Source organism: Sprattus sprattus, assembly GCF_963457725.1.
Source record: "Sprattus sprattus genome assembly, chromosome: 7".
Taxonomy (NCBI): domain Eukaryota; kingdom Metazoa; phylum Chordata; class Actinopteri; order Clupeiformes; family Clupeidae; genus Sprattus; species Sprattus sprattus.
The window spans coordinates 11,622,429-11,637,145 of record NC_137926.1 but is presented as its reverse complement, the minus strand read 5'-3'; the positions used below and the strand labels follow the sequence as shown (position 1 = coordinate 11,637,145).

Genomic DNA, 14,717 nt, shown 5'->3' with positions numbered 1-14,717 from the left:
GGCGGAATTGGCGCAGCGCAAATACATACCCAGACCGCAAGTAATTACCTCCGTTGGCAAGTCTATCCTACCCCCTCTCGGTGTGCAGTATGTGTTTGTGTGATAGATGTTTCCTTTTAAAGACTAAATCATCTCTGGATGATCTTTGCAAAGTGTACCTGTTCCTTCGTAAAAATTGGCTGTCGTTACCTTCAAAGTCATCGATGAGACCTCATTGTTTAAGAGCGCAAAGCAAGGTTCTCATACATCGTTGAAAGAGAATTTACTGAATTTATTCACCGCTTCCATAGAAATGTCAGTGGAACTGTGCGCTTTCATGCTGTTTGATTTAGGCTTGAGGAGACGTTTGTCCAGCGATCGGCACTATTTGAAGACAGCAGAAATAGCTCGGAGCCTAGAAATGGTCAGAGGCTTTGCTTTTGCTCACTTGATATACCACACTATTGAGGTCAATAAACTTCTCCTCTCGCTTCCCAGCAGACATTTGGGTTTGTTCCTCCATTTCTCTTCCTCTTTGTCTATCTTTCTCACTTTTATGAGCTCCTCAACGTTTGCCTTACATGTGTCAACAATCAGACCGCTCCCAGCTAACTTAGTGCTGGAGACAGACATCACACGATGGGATTTATTACCTGTTAAGACGCTTGTTCTTTCAGCGGACACAAAACCTTCAACGCATATCTGCATTCGAAACATATTCCCGCACTAACACTACCAAGTTATTAAAATGTTTTGTCAGGGCTGACTATCAGCTTGCCTCATCTCCTATCAAAGCTATGAATGCAATCCTGTATCGGCGTATTATGAGGTAGTAATGTCAGACGAGATCTTATCTCTAGAGAGATGCAGGAGGTTGCCTGCATTTCTAATGGAGAGTAGCTGCCTGGGGTGGGTTTTATTGTAGGATAGCTTTATTTGTTTGTGCTGTGTAATCATGAGCAGTTAGGCACAGCAGGGAGTTGTCTCGTCCCCGTCTCGTCCCCCCTGTCTCGTCCCCCATCTCATTTCCTGTCCTGTCGACCGAGTCTGTTTGCTTACTCTGAAAGTGTGCGAGGGAAATGGTGCTGAAGAGAAGACACCGATGTTACCTTACTTACTCCACCCTGCCACGCCCCTTCTGCCTATGCGTGGAGCAGTAAGGTGTCCTGAAATATATTTACCTTGAAGATTGTTTTCCGTCGTTATCACCAGCTATTCATATGCATAGTCAGGAAATGACTTTTATGGCAGGTGTATGTGATGTATATGAAGTTAAGTTTGTGTTGTCTGGAAATTATTTTCCTCTTCTTTAGATAATGAACCTAAACCAGTGTTCCGTAACAAAACCTGGTGGAAACGGCAAGTGCAGACGAAGCGCATTGACAAGCCGAGCAGCTGGATTTGTCGGGTTTGTCACTTTTGAAACACATGAATGGAGCAAGAAAGAAAGGGTGTGCTCACACTCGCTTAGATCATCTGGGCTCGCACTTTCTACACTCTCATGTCCCTAACCTCTAATTTCGCCATTTGACATGAGAAAGGCTCCAGTCATCAGTGGGTTGGTAACTTGACACGTAATCACAAGAGAGTCATTTTGCTGTCAGACATTTCAGTCTGCCTCCCCACCCCTCACACACCCCCCCACCCCCCCCCCCCCCCACACACACACACACACACACACACACCCCCCTCCTAATGGTCGTTTCCAGGACTTAAATTAAAGTCTTAAAATGAGCTTTAGCCAAATGCAGAGAGTTTGAAAGTGCTATTGGAGGTTCCTTAGCAGCCACTATAGGTAATGCCTGGTGTATTGTTTTGTGTGTTATGGGTGTCAGGGATGGTCCACTATCATCAAGACCGCTGGAACATCATAGATTTGTATGGTGTGCATTTGTAATTTTTTTAATTCTGAAACACCTTATTACACAGATGATTTTATCCTAGCTGTTTGGTTCTGAGATGTGTGTCTGTGTTTCTGCCTGTCCGTCTTCTTAGCCTCTCTTTCTCTCTCTCTCTCTGTCTGTCTGTCTGACTATCTTTTTGTCTGTCTGTCTTTCTGCCGTTATCTCTCTGTTATCTCTCTGTCTCTCTCTGTTGCCTTCCTTCGGGCCAGGGGGTCTGTCTATCCACCAGCCTCTTGACTTCCCACACCCCACAGGGCTCCCAATTACCGCCTAACAGGCAGATCAATGGGCAGCAGCAGGGGTCCTGCGTGACCCTATGCCCTCCCTGTGCTTGTTACATCTGAAGGCTTTGTGACACCCTCTGATGAGGTCTCTGCGTAATGAAGGGGAGAGCAGAGCCGTGCGCGTGACAGCCAGGTGTGTGTGAGCCGCCCCGCCAAGTCTTTGTTGTGGGCAGGCACGAGTCTGCGATTATGTAAATAGTGCTTATCCCATGCTAATTGCTTTCGGAGCAGTGCACTCTGGGTTGTCAGAGAAGCGAAAATGAATGTGTGGGGCCTGATCTCCCCCTTTAAATCCTCACTCACCCCTACTCGTGAGGGGCCGCAGTCAGGCTGAAGGCGGCAGCATGAGCTCGGTGGGGGAACAGATGCAATTTTCAGCGAATGGGGTGTAAGAACTTGGCGGCTTAAATTTAATGTGGCTATTTTTTTGTGATGAAAGCCGCAGCTGGAGATGAACCCTAGTACGTCAATACATTCTGTGACCTGTATGATATCCCTTCTAACTGTTCATTAGGTTTAGTTTAGTTGTTCCAAGTTCAGCTTTTGATGTTGAAGCAACGTACACAAAATACTCTTTGGCTTGCTTGTTAGAGAAGTGATTGTTTTTGAAAACTAATATTTGATTGCGCAGTTAAGAATACCACACCATCAAGCAGATATCAAGTAAACCTTGCCAGATAATATTTGATATGAAATCGATTGACACTCTCAAAATATTTTCATCAAATGATGAAAGGCTCTAGAGGTAGACATTTCTAATAATTGGCTGAGTGTGAAGAGGGAGCTTTGTTGTTGGTTTGTGATTTCTCTCAAGGAGCTATGATTATTTATTTAGGCCCAGCCTCCAATTTCAGTCTCGGTAAAACCCGGATTTATCAGAGATTGAGATCTTAAGACGCAAACATCCGCTGCGTTTCACAAACAACTGCTTCTGCTCACATTCTCCCCCAACCCTTTCCTCGTTAATTACCTTTATCCGTCCCAATCAAAGCCCACTTCTTTAAAAGAACCATCAGCGTAAAATCTCAAATTTGATCACACAGAGCATTTTACAACCCATATCGGATTTCCACAGGTGGGCTACTGGGTTTATTCTTGGATTATCTTTAGTCTCCAGCAGACCTTTTCTTTCTGTTCTTTAAACATACTCTGACTTTCCGATGAGAATGGTTTAAGAGGGCCTTTCTTATACAAGACAAGTAAGCATATGGACCACCAAACTTCCCAATCGCAATTTTATACCTTTAGCAAACCATTCATTTGATGAATCTGCCATTTTAGCTACACTTCCATTGAAATTGAAATTAACTGAACCATTATATCTACATTATTATGAATTGTTATTTCAGTATCCTTTTTCACCCCTTTTTTAAATTAAAATTTTGCTTTATGAATATTCCATGTGTTTGAGGTGCAGACATTACATTTACATCTTAAGCTCATTTTAACCCATTAGAGTGTCGTGTGCCTTGAGGTAGAAAATTATTCCACTCACTAACTTGCATGTAAGCGTTTGCTGAGAGGGGTCTTAAAGTGCTGTTGAAATCCTCTCACACCTGACTACATCATAATGTCCCTGTCCCTGAGGACCCGTGCCATTGGCCATTGGTGGATGTTTCCTCTAAGACCCTCATAGGTTTGAAGTTTGCGAGGAGAGAAGTGGCTCAGCATCCTGTAATGAACCCATGTTCTCTAGAAACCAAGGCTCTGAAATGGGACAGAGCCCCAGGGAGCACTGACACTCTGAAGCCCATATTAATCAGCTAGTTATGCTATATGTATGCAACCATATCGAGTTTGGTGGCCGCCTGTGTTGTTTGTTCCATGTGTTTACACTCTGTAACTAGAGCGTTGAACGTTTTGTGAGAAAGTGTTGCTATGACAAAACTGCACACTTTGAGTGGCAAGTGTGTTATATGTGGCGTCTGACGGGTCACCTGAGCAAGAAGGCCATAAACACTGTGACTGACACGGGTAGCGGCAAAGTGGACATGGTCAAGGGCTGAGCTGAGTGGGGAAAATTGCTCCTGTTTGTCAAACATGAAGGTCACGAAGCGAGGCAGAACGGAGTGGGTTCTCCAAATGTGAAAAAATAGCTGGAGGCCGAGAGGCTGCGTTTTTTTTTTCTTCCAGTGCCACTGTGTGGGTTAGAGGCTGGATGTTAGTTGCTGCTTGTGGAGATGTTGAGGATTGTGAGATTTCCCTGGTGACCCACTCCCTTTTTTTTTAAGTGCAGTTTGGTGTCACTGGAGCAGGACTGAGAACGCTGGGAACGGCCCAGACTGTGGAGGTGGGGAGCATCTGTCTCCATGGTGATTTATGCACTCATAACGCCTCTACTGTACCGGGCCGCTGGTCATATTTTAGCCTGACACTTATTATTGAAATGAGACATTTAGCTCAGTGAATGGAAACCCCTGCCTTTGTGAGACCGAGGAGTGTGTTCCCAATCTCACTGCCTCAGTGCCTGGAATTACCCATTTTTTTTTTTTAGGGATAGGGGGCGGAATGGGGGATGAGGAATTGTATTTATGGAAATGCAAATTGATTCGGTGCGCACAGAGGTGGAGTTGACAGTTGCGTTGTTGTGCATGAAGTGCATCCACTTCAGCAGAAGGTCTAAGAGAGTGACGGCTGGCAGCTGAAGACCTGTGCCCCCACTACGGTGGGAGAAGTGGGGGATTTTGCCAATAGTGCTCCATTTGCATTGTCCTATTTTTCAGTGGGGGGAAATACAATAAATAGGTTTTGGTGGTTCAGACCCACTCAGTTCCAAAGTTAATCACAAGTTTTGAGCATCCCTTACTATAAATCATATTTGTATGAAGATGGGGTGTCCCCCATTACAAATATAGGTGCCCACCAAAGCAACAGTCCCTTGTATGATAACTTATGTTGCCCGTACCTAAAGAGCCACTAAGTTTAGGTGCCTGATGCGCAGGTTACCTCAGGTAGACCACATGATTCACCTTTGACCGAATCCGAGCATATGTTGTGTGTCAGTTCTTTATCTCCCTGTGCACTGTTGGAGAGATGCATCAGCAGCATTTCCCCTTTCTGTGGGCCCCAGCTGTGCACTCTGGGCTTGACTCTACGGGTCTGTATCAGCAGCAGTTTGCCTATCTGGGGGCCACAGCTGTGCAGTCTGGGCTTGACTGAGCGGGTCTGCTGACTGAGCGCAATGACCTACTGTCCACCTCTGCCGTCCCATCCATCTCCTCTCTTCTCCTCCTCTCTTCTCCTCCTCTCCAGTCCACCTTGCTCGCCTGCTGCTCAGCTGGAGTAGCGCAGTGGGGGGGTGCAATCAGCAGCCCTGAGCTGCTTGCTTACGAGGTCTCCTGACCTACATGCTGACGTCTGTCCATGAGTGCTGAACATCCCCAGCGCCTGTCAGTCACACCGTGGGAGGCTCGTGTTTGAGTTCGGGTCAAACCGGAGGAGAACATGCTTTTTGCCTTTTTTGTTTACATTTCTACCCCATTTGCCTTATTGCTCACCGGATGACGTGTTTGTCCTGTCGCTGCCGGCAGGTGGTAAGTGGGGTTGAACTTCAGATTCCATCATCATCATTCCACTAAATCCGTCATGAGCTACGACCTGAAGAATCATTGCACAGAAACAATATTGTGGTATAAACTTTAAGCTTTATGACATACTAGAGGATGGCATCTAGATGTAGACCATCCCCTAAATGATCAGACAAGGCATTTTGACGCACATTGCTGCAGTCATAAAAAAATAATTATATAATAAAAATGCGCACTGTATGTAAAAACCACACAAGCACTTAATTTTATGTTAATGACGTGTTGGCGTCTTTTTGCTGGAAGTTTTATTCTTTTTACATACCAGCCATCAGCATTTACTGTGGCACATTAATCATGTGCAGTGTGTCTGTGTGTGTGTGTGTGTGTGTGTGTCTGTGTGTGTGTCTGTGTGTGTGTGTGTGTGTGCGTGTGTGTGTGTGCGTGTGTGTGTGTGTGTGTGTGTGTGTGTGTGTGTGTGTGTGTGTGTGTGTGTGTGTGTGTTAGCGTGTGTGTACTCAATCCCACACCAGCTGAGAGGTAATGCTTGGCTGCCTGCTGGAGAGAAGGGAGCCTGAGGAGAGGATCAGAGCGCTGCGAATAAAGTCACCTCCTTCCCTCATGCTGGGGCAGAAATCCTCCGCTGGATTACCGGACTTTCTCCGCCAGCCACTTCAGTGCACATTGCCCACGTTCTCTTGGGTGTAGGAATTGGCTGGCGTCTCAGATCAATGGGAACCTGCACTTGAGGCCGATGGGGTCACATGTTTCCGCGTGGTTCCCCGACACGTTTCAATTAGTGACCTGTCTTTCACTCTTTCAGTCTGTTCAGGTATATTTTCATCCCACTTCTGACAGTGTATCATTGACTTTTATGGCAATTCTTCTCATATTGGCATCAAGTGCCATTATTTGTATATAAAAATCAACAATGCATCATGAATTTCATGCTGCAATGCCTGTGCAAACCAGGCACGGTGACATTTAACTATCTGCCGTCTCCGTCTTGAGCACTGGAAATACAGAGGATGGCTTTTGTTCTGTCTTCTCGAGGGACTTGGTTTCAAAACAATGCCCTCTCCCGAGCACAGCTGCTGTCTATTGATGTACAAACACAAGCAGATGTACCCCCTTCAGATGGTCTTTTTGCCATCTATATCACTGAGCTGACATTTCCTCGATAGAACAACTAAATATATAGCCCGCCCCGTGGGCACAAGTTGGGCTCATGATGCTATTTTTACTCTATATCCTTTTTTTCTTGCAATCTGTCTTGTCAGCTGTTTATTTATCATTGTGTGTGTGTGTGTGTGTGTGTGTGTGTGTGTGTGTGTGTGTGTGTGTGTGTGTGTGTGTTTTGGGGCTGACTACCATTCTCCAAGAGACTTGTAATGGTCTGGACTTTAACTTGGGTATGTGCCATTTATTCACAGTGCTTTGTAGGAAATGTTCTCCTGCATAAATGCAAATAAGTTCACATCTTATGTCATACAAATGGATAAGCCTGGTTCTACTTCACGTTCAAACATTTCAGTACTGAATGTGTGAGATCTGAATGTGTGACTGCTACATGTGACTGCTATTATCTTCTAAATCCTAAGACAAATATTACATTAGCTTCAGCTGGCTTTTTTCACATCCCCATCCAATCACAACTCTTTGATGCTAATGCGTATTCATCAACCCAGCAGAAAGATGTCATTAGACCAGAATCTGCAGCAGGTAGCAGGATGCAAATAGGGAGAGGCATTCAGTACAGTCACTGCAGAATGGAAGACAGCATGGCTGGTTAATATTCACACTCTCAATGGGGATTAATTGGCCCATCTGGTACTAGTCTAAACAATAGGACAAATATCCTCTTTCTTCTTCAAGTACTTCATTCCTTTTCATCTTGTGTGTCCATTGGACAATAAGAGCAGAGAAGCAGCAGCAAGACCAGAGAGAGAGAGAGAGAGAAAGAGAGAAAGAGAGAGAGACAGATAGAGAGAGAGTCACAGACCATTGAAGAAATTTGATCTTTTTTTGTTTGCCGGGCTGTCATAGGCAATAGGATGTCCCATTTGTCTTGCCCCATTCCTTTTGTCTGCAATCTCAGTTCTCCAGGCGGGGGCTAAGAGAAGTGGAGCGATTCTTTGCTCCAAAATGATTGTGGAAGCTAATTACAGTATTTATACCCCAGTGAGGCACTCGCACGAATTGTTGCAATACATTTCAATGCTGGCTGGTGGCAGGTGTTTGTGCAATGCCGGGGCCTCGGGGACGGCATTGCGCTCAGTTTTGGCTCGGCACTGCTTTGAAGCGAAGCCTCAGCGCCGGACTGTCGACCTACTTTATCTCTCAGGTGATTAATGTTACCCCCGCCTTTCACAAAGGTCACTTCGGTGTAGAGGCGTCCCAGGACGCCATTCTGCGGAGGTTTTATTTATCGACGGCATTGTGCTCAAAAAAGAAGCTACGTCGTATTTTCAAAGTGTCTCTCCAACACAATCATGTCTGCCCTGGGCATCCATGGGCAAACGGCAAGCCTCTTCACATTTCTTCTGCTGTCTTGGGGAATCATGGTCTTGACACGATACCAAGCCAGATGAGTGTGAGAGTGACAGAGGATTATATAAAAGGAAACCCTCTCTTTCTCAAAGGAGATGCCATGGCGGTGTGTCAAGGACAGTCATTTCAAGTACTAGCAATATGAAAAAATTGAAAGTATAAAGCCACTATTATGCTGGACCAAGAGATAAGGTAGCAAAAGATGCTTTCCTCATATCTTAGGTCTGTGCCATCAACAGTGGTTGGGAGATGAGAATAGAGCATGGGCCATTTAAACTCTATGGTAATGAAATAATGGCTTCCTCCCCAGCTGCTCCTAACCCCACCAACTCCCTCTCCTGGCACAGGTAAAGCCGTATATTAAAAGCTCTGTCAGAGAATTGTGCAAGCTTGACAAGATTTAGAAACCAGATGATTATCTTCGTATTGCAGTATTACACCAACGCCCATTCACTGGAGTATTTCATGCCTATTGTTCTATCGGGCTGTCCAATTACTGTGCTAAATGAACCAGAGCATTTCTCCATTGACATGCCAGGTGCAGCGGAAAGAAATTAAATTTCGTCAGCAAATAGAATGTTGCGCTCTGTCCAACTGACCATCAAAGATGATGATGATGCAGATTCGGCCTTAGCACTTACTATTTCGCAGCACATCATTCTATTCTTATCCTTCAATATGTCCCATTAAGTATTTCACGCACTATCGGGCTTCATTTTCTCACAGCCCCTATAATGTGCCAAATATGCTGTATCGGATGCTGCGATTAAGTAACGAAGACATAACAAGCTGTGCGTTGTGCACACAGTGCATTTGAGCGCAATAGCGCATCGCAGCGATACATTTGCCAGTACCACTAATGAAAGCAAAAATCATCCCTCTGAGAGAGAGATCTGACGTGGACGTGTCAGAGGAAGTCATCACATGCCGGGTGGTATTCCCCTGTGGGGGCAGAGCCATGTGAACCCCACTCCTCGTAATGAACCTCTGTAAAGTCAAACCGGACCCAGGGGATGGGGCTTACGACAGCTTGTGCTCAGTGTATAGATATTCAGTGCCCTTTCAGAACTGTTGGGAACTGCTCTCTTCCTGCATGAATCATTGACAGCCATCTGAATCGGGTCACTATTTCACGAACAAGGTGTCATTTTTTTTGTTATATTTGCGTCCATTGGGACACTGTGGTGGGGCAGGATTGCCTTGTATGCAGTGCTAACAGGCACCTCTCTACTGATCTGCTGATCTGTTATGCTCACTTCAGGTACCTAATTGACAGTTAGCAACTAACTGAGTTAGATGTAGCCTCTGAGGGCTGCTTGCTACACATTTGGTCAAGGTTATCGTGTCTGGCATTCACCCTTAAATTAAAATGCCAAAGAGGCTCTTTTACCCTCCAGTAACTTGAGTGCACATGAATTCATAATAATGTTTCTGTTTATGCAGGTTGAACATTTATTTTTTTCTCTTAATAAACTCATGATGACTTAAATGTAAGAAGGGGTTACTATATGCACAAATACATATGTCACTTACTCGTACAAGCTTCATAACACGATTAAACACACAAATCTCACAAAACAAATGAACCAGTGGAGTGTGTATTGTTATAATGCCTGTATGAATAAACAAACAGCATTTAAATTAGGGACATTCAAATGTCTGCCATGAAAGCCCGTCTATGGTGCAGTATGGACACTTGAGTTCGTTTAAAATGCAGGTCCTTAGACCCAAAATCATCCATGAGTGCCCTAAATTCTCCCTCTCTCTCACAGGTGAATGGGAAGGACCTCTCCAGGGCCAGCCATGAGGAGGCTGTGGAGGCCTTCCGCAGTGCCAAGGACCCAATCGTGGTGCAGGTCCTCCGGCGGAACCCCGTGGCACGGGGCCATGGGCCCTCTCAGGAGGTCCAGGTGGTGGACGTGTGCACGCAGACGGAGATCACGTTCGAGCACATCATGGCTTTGGCTAAGCTACGCCCGTCGACACCACCCGTGCCTGATATCTGCCCATTTCTGCTCTCAGACAGGTACAGTGCACACAATCCTCGTCTTTTGTCAAACAATTGAATTCAACCATTTGGTGATGACTTCTAACATCCACCTAGATGCTATATGGAGCATTCACAACTTACATTAAAATATTAAAAAACACTGTACATGTGCTATGTGAACTCAGACCTGAGAACTGAACGTGTGCTCCCCAATTCCCCCATCCTGAAATGAACACCGTATGCAATTCCCTCGTCCATGAAAATCATGCACAGACTCTTGAAATAGGCACTCGTAATTTAAAATAAGGCTTGAAGCATCATCCTGGGGATTCTTGGAAAACAACAAAGAAAGCTGAAGCCCTCCTTTGTTTTTCCCCCCATTCGTCTTTTTCTTTTCTTTTCTTTTTTAAGATCACTTATGCGTGTTCTCAGATCCATCTCAAAGGAGAGGAAAACTGTGAACAAGATAAAGTTTAGCATGTGAAATAAGTGGGTTTCAGCCCAGGGGATGCCAGCATGGCTACATTAGATATGCAGAGAATTTCTTAGCTGAAGCTGCGAAGTTAATTGAGACTATCTCAAGTAAGGGGTGTATTGTAAGTGGGTAATTAAAACCATACTGTGACCCACAAATAATTAATTGTTTAAAATGTGTCACTTGTCCAGGTGTCACATTTTTTAAAGGAATATCCACTGGTGGTTCGTGTCTCTGTTTAGTTGCCAGTCATTTATGTGACCCGATTGTGTAGGATATTCTTAAACACTTTAAATAATACTTCCAGATCAAACTAAATTAAATTGAACTTCTCACTAGCATTCCTTGAGGCCCCAGGCTAAGCAGGTTATTGGAGCTTCTGTCTAACTGTTCTATTTTCAATCTCCACACCCATCCCAGGCAAGTCTTAATTGTTGCTGTTTGGCATAGCCATTTGGCTTAACAGAGGGTTTACGGGGTGATTCAAATCCAATGGACTAATAAAAAACGACCAACATGGTGCTCCATTCTTTGTAAATTTACTCATAGCCCGAGGCGAGAAACAAATGTAATCAATGTGTCTCGTAAAACCCCACACATTTTTGTGTCTTCATCTGTGTTCAGGTGCCACAGCCAAGACAGGCTCCGTTTTATAGTCGCAACAAATGTCAGTCGTTCCTCTCGTTGGAGCACAGATCATAAAACTATGTAATTGTGTTCTATTTAGACACACGTGTCCCGAAGAAAGCATAATATGCCATATTGTAGTCCCAAAAAATAAACCATTTTGACATTTACACAACCTGCTTTATTGGTGGACTGGGTTATTTTTCAAGTCATATAAACCCATATGTTGTTTTCAGTGGAGTGCATTCTTTCACTGATAGACATCCCTGTTTTTGTGGGGTGGAAAAAAAAATCAGCCCTTATATGCCACAATAATAATGCACATCAGGGATTTTTTCTTTCTTCTCCTCGAGATTCATAAACAACACGTTACAATCCTCTGGCAAAAGGCAGGATTCATTGGTGGGTGAGAACAATGCCTGTGTGGTCTTCAGAAGATGAGAAAAAATATTCAGCATGGAGGTTCAGCGATTAATCAGACATGGTTTGATCACCCTCATGACATCATCGCTGAAAGCACATGACAGTTCCTTTATTCTTGCGCTTTCCACCTCCTCAGTTAGAAACAAAGGAATCTTTCTTTCTAACCGTACGTTTGTGTGTGTCTGTGTGTCTGTGCTTGTGTTTTGTGTGTGCTTGTGTGTGTGTGTGCTTGTGTGTGTGTGTGTGTGTGTGTGTGTGTGTGTGTGTGTGTGTGTGTGTGTGTGTGTGTGTGTGTGTGTGTGTGTGTGTGTGTGTGTTTGGTGTGGCATGTATGTGTGCTCACAACAAATAGTAAATGGGATGAAGAGGGACGGTCCTCTAAATCATAACTGTCCATCACTATCTTCTATCATCAGTCCTCTCTCTCACTCCCTTCTCCCCTGTGTCTGTGTCTCCTCACAGTTGCCAGTCTCTCCACACTATGGAGCAGGAGTATTACGACGGCTCGGAGTACCTCTCCAACATGGCGGTGGACGTCGAGAGGACGGATGACTTTGAGTACGAGGTACGACTCCAATGGTGACTCCCTCAGCCCTCTCCCTAACCCGACCCCCCCCCCCCCCCCACCCCCCACCATCAGTTTTATTAATAACAGTTGACATCCCACCCTCCACGTGCCATCCCATAATAGATATCTCCCCCACACGTGGAAGGGCCCCGCTTATAATTGACTCCACAGGCCTGTCCCCACAGGCGGCGGCTGACGGATGATGGGTCACAGCCAGGGCTCAATATCAATGCTGAGCAAATTTGCGAAGTGATAGTGATAGTGATAGTGTGGTGTGGTGTGGTGTGGTGTGGTGGGGTGGGGTGCGGTGTGGTGTGGTGTGGTGGGGTGGGGTGAGGGCTACGACCCTCCACGGCCACAGCTTAAACTTGCCTACTACCAGGCCCTCCTGATCTGGTCAATATGGGATCCCCTTTGTTTGCCCCCGTTGTATCGATTGGCTTGTTTCATATGACGATATCATCAATTAAACCTCACTGATGTCACTTATCATCCAGACGTTCATCACGGTGGAGACAGTCCATCAAGGCAGAGTCAATCCATCATTATGCCCCCCCCCCCCCCCAGCAGCACGGATCCCTCTGGTGCTGTAAGGTGCAAGAGGCAACTTTGGGAAGATGAACAATGGCACTCCTGTGGGAGGCCCGGCTGAATGATCCCCCGCCTGCATCTTCATTAACTCACCGACACCGGCACAGGGTTGCTCTGACAGATGATATCATCAGGATGCTTAGTCGGCTCTTCCTCCACACCTCAGCACCACAGCCCCCAACCCCCCCCGCCCCCAGACCCCACCCCCCTCCCAGCACCGCCACTACCCCCCAAGATTCAGATTAGGCCGCCGCAGATGATGAACTGACACTTGGGTGAGTCCGCTCAGTGTGTGTCTGCATCTACCAGAAGCCGAAAGCGAGCTCAGATATTCTTTATTTCCGAGCCAGTGAAGAGCAGGCTAACTCCTATGGGCCGTTGTGACGAATGTGTGGTGATTACCCCCCCTTCTCGTTCGCTTTTGTTTCATTTGAATTTTCCCCCCAAGTGGGGCGCCTTCTCATTCCTTTCCTTCAGAGAAGATTTGCACATCCACTTGCGTTGTCGCGGCGGCCTTGCATTAAGTCGGCACGAATGTAATATATTAAGCTGAGACGCTGCATGCCTCATTTCTATTAACTAATCTCGTTACATTGTGTTTGCTCTTTTTATTTCATGCATGGAGGGCTGTGCACCCCTCTGACATGCCTCCACTTACCGTATGTCAATAGAACACTCCCAACATTCCCACAGAGCACGGGCCATGGAAACTGACATAAAGGGAGGGGGAAAATTGTCAAGAAAAGATGAAAGAAAAGCACATCTAGCACGCCAACCACTTCATTGTCACTATTTTTCAAGCTTTTGAGGAGCCTACATGCACTTACTACCTCCGCTTTAATTATGTGAAGCTGCAATGGACTGCACTGCTTTTGAAGCTGTCATATGTGAGACTGCTACCAAAGGCTTGTCTAGCTTATTGTGTGTGTATGTATGTGTGTGTGTGTGTGTGTGTGTGTGTGTGTGTGTGTAGAGAGGCAAAAGTATGGTTGTTCAGTGGCTCTACCTACCCCCATTATTATCCCCAGACTCTCTTTGGAGGCTGCTTTTTCAATTACCAGCAATCAAAGGCACGATTATTATGACAGTATCCCGCGCGGGCTGACGGTGGGCGGCCATCTTGCCTAATCACGCCATCACAGTCGTTAATTTACTGTCAGACTCCGCTCTCCCACTGCCGATGCAATCTCCCGCCTGAGAGGCCGAGAGCTCGCCCGTAAAATGGAATATCTTGGGGGGGGGGGGGGGGGGGGGGGTTGCAAGCAGCAAAAGCTTTAGCTATAGCAGCGCCTGCTTTGGAAAGATGTTGATCATGTCAGGCAGACTGTAGAGAACTCTGACTACTCAAGATGCTCCATCACCACCGTTCAACCGTGCTAATACATTCCTAGCCAACACTCAAGGAATAAAATACAAAAAAAGACTCACTCCTCTCTTTGAGGCTTTCCTAACTGCCATATATGAAGGTATTCATTGCCGCCATTTGTTTGCTTTGGTAATTGCTCTTTAATGTTGTCTGCCACCCAGGCTTTCCACGGCAATGAATTACCTCTCCATCGTAAAGACTTTTTTTGCAACTGCGGTGTATCGTTAAAGTTGAAAACGGCAGCTGTTCTCCATCTGCAGTTTTCGAATCATATTTAACACCAAACATCAACAGAGAAATCAACGTTGATTATACGCCTTATTGCCTTTTTCACCAAACAGGCTTTTGCTGTGGCTGTGGCTGTGGTTTGATCTGACGTGTCATTCATGATGGCAGTGGTGGTGTTGGCAGTGTGGCTGCAGCTCTCCTTCACCTG

At 45.7% G+C, this 14,717-nt stretch overlaps 1 protein-coding gene across 1 annotated transcript in view; it reads left to right on the top strand.

Moving 5' to 3' along the window:
• LOC308368698 (PDZ domain-containing RING finger protein 4-like) overlaps window positions 1-14,717 on the top strand; it is a gene marked incomplete at both ends in the record, with an annotated part of 96,868 nt that overhangs the window by 72,331 nt on the left and 9,820 nt on the right. The window contains 2 exons of the mRNA XM_080842946.1: window positions 10,014-10,267; window positions 12,219-12,321. Coding sequence (XP_080699072.1) covers window positions 10,014-10,267; window positions 12,219-12,321 — 357 coding nt within the window. The remainder of the gene's footprint in view (window positions 1-10,013; window positions 10,268-12,218; window positions 12,322-14,717) is intronic.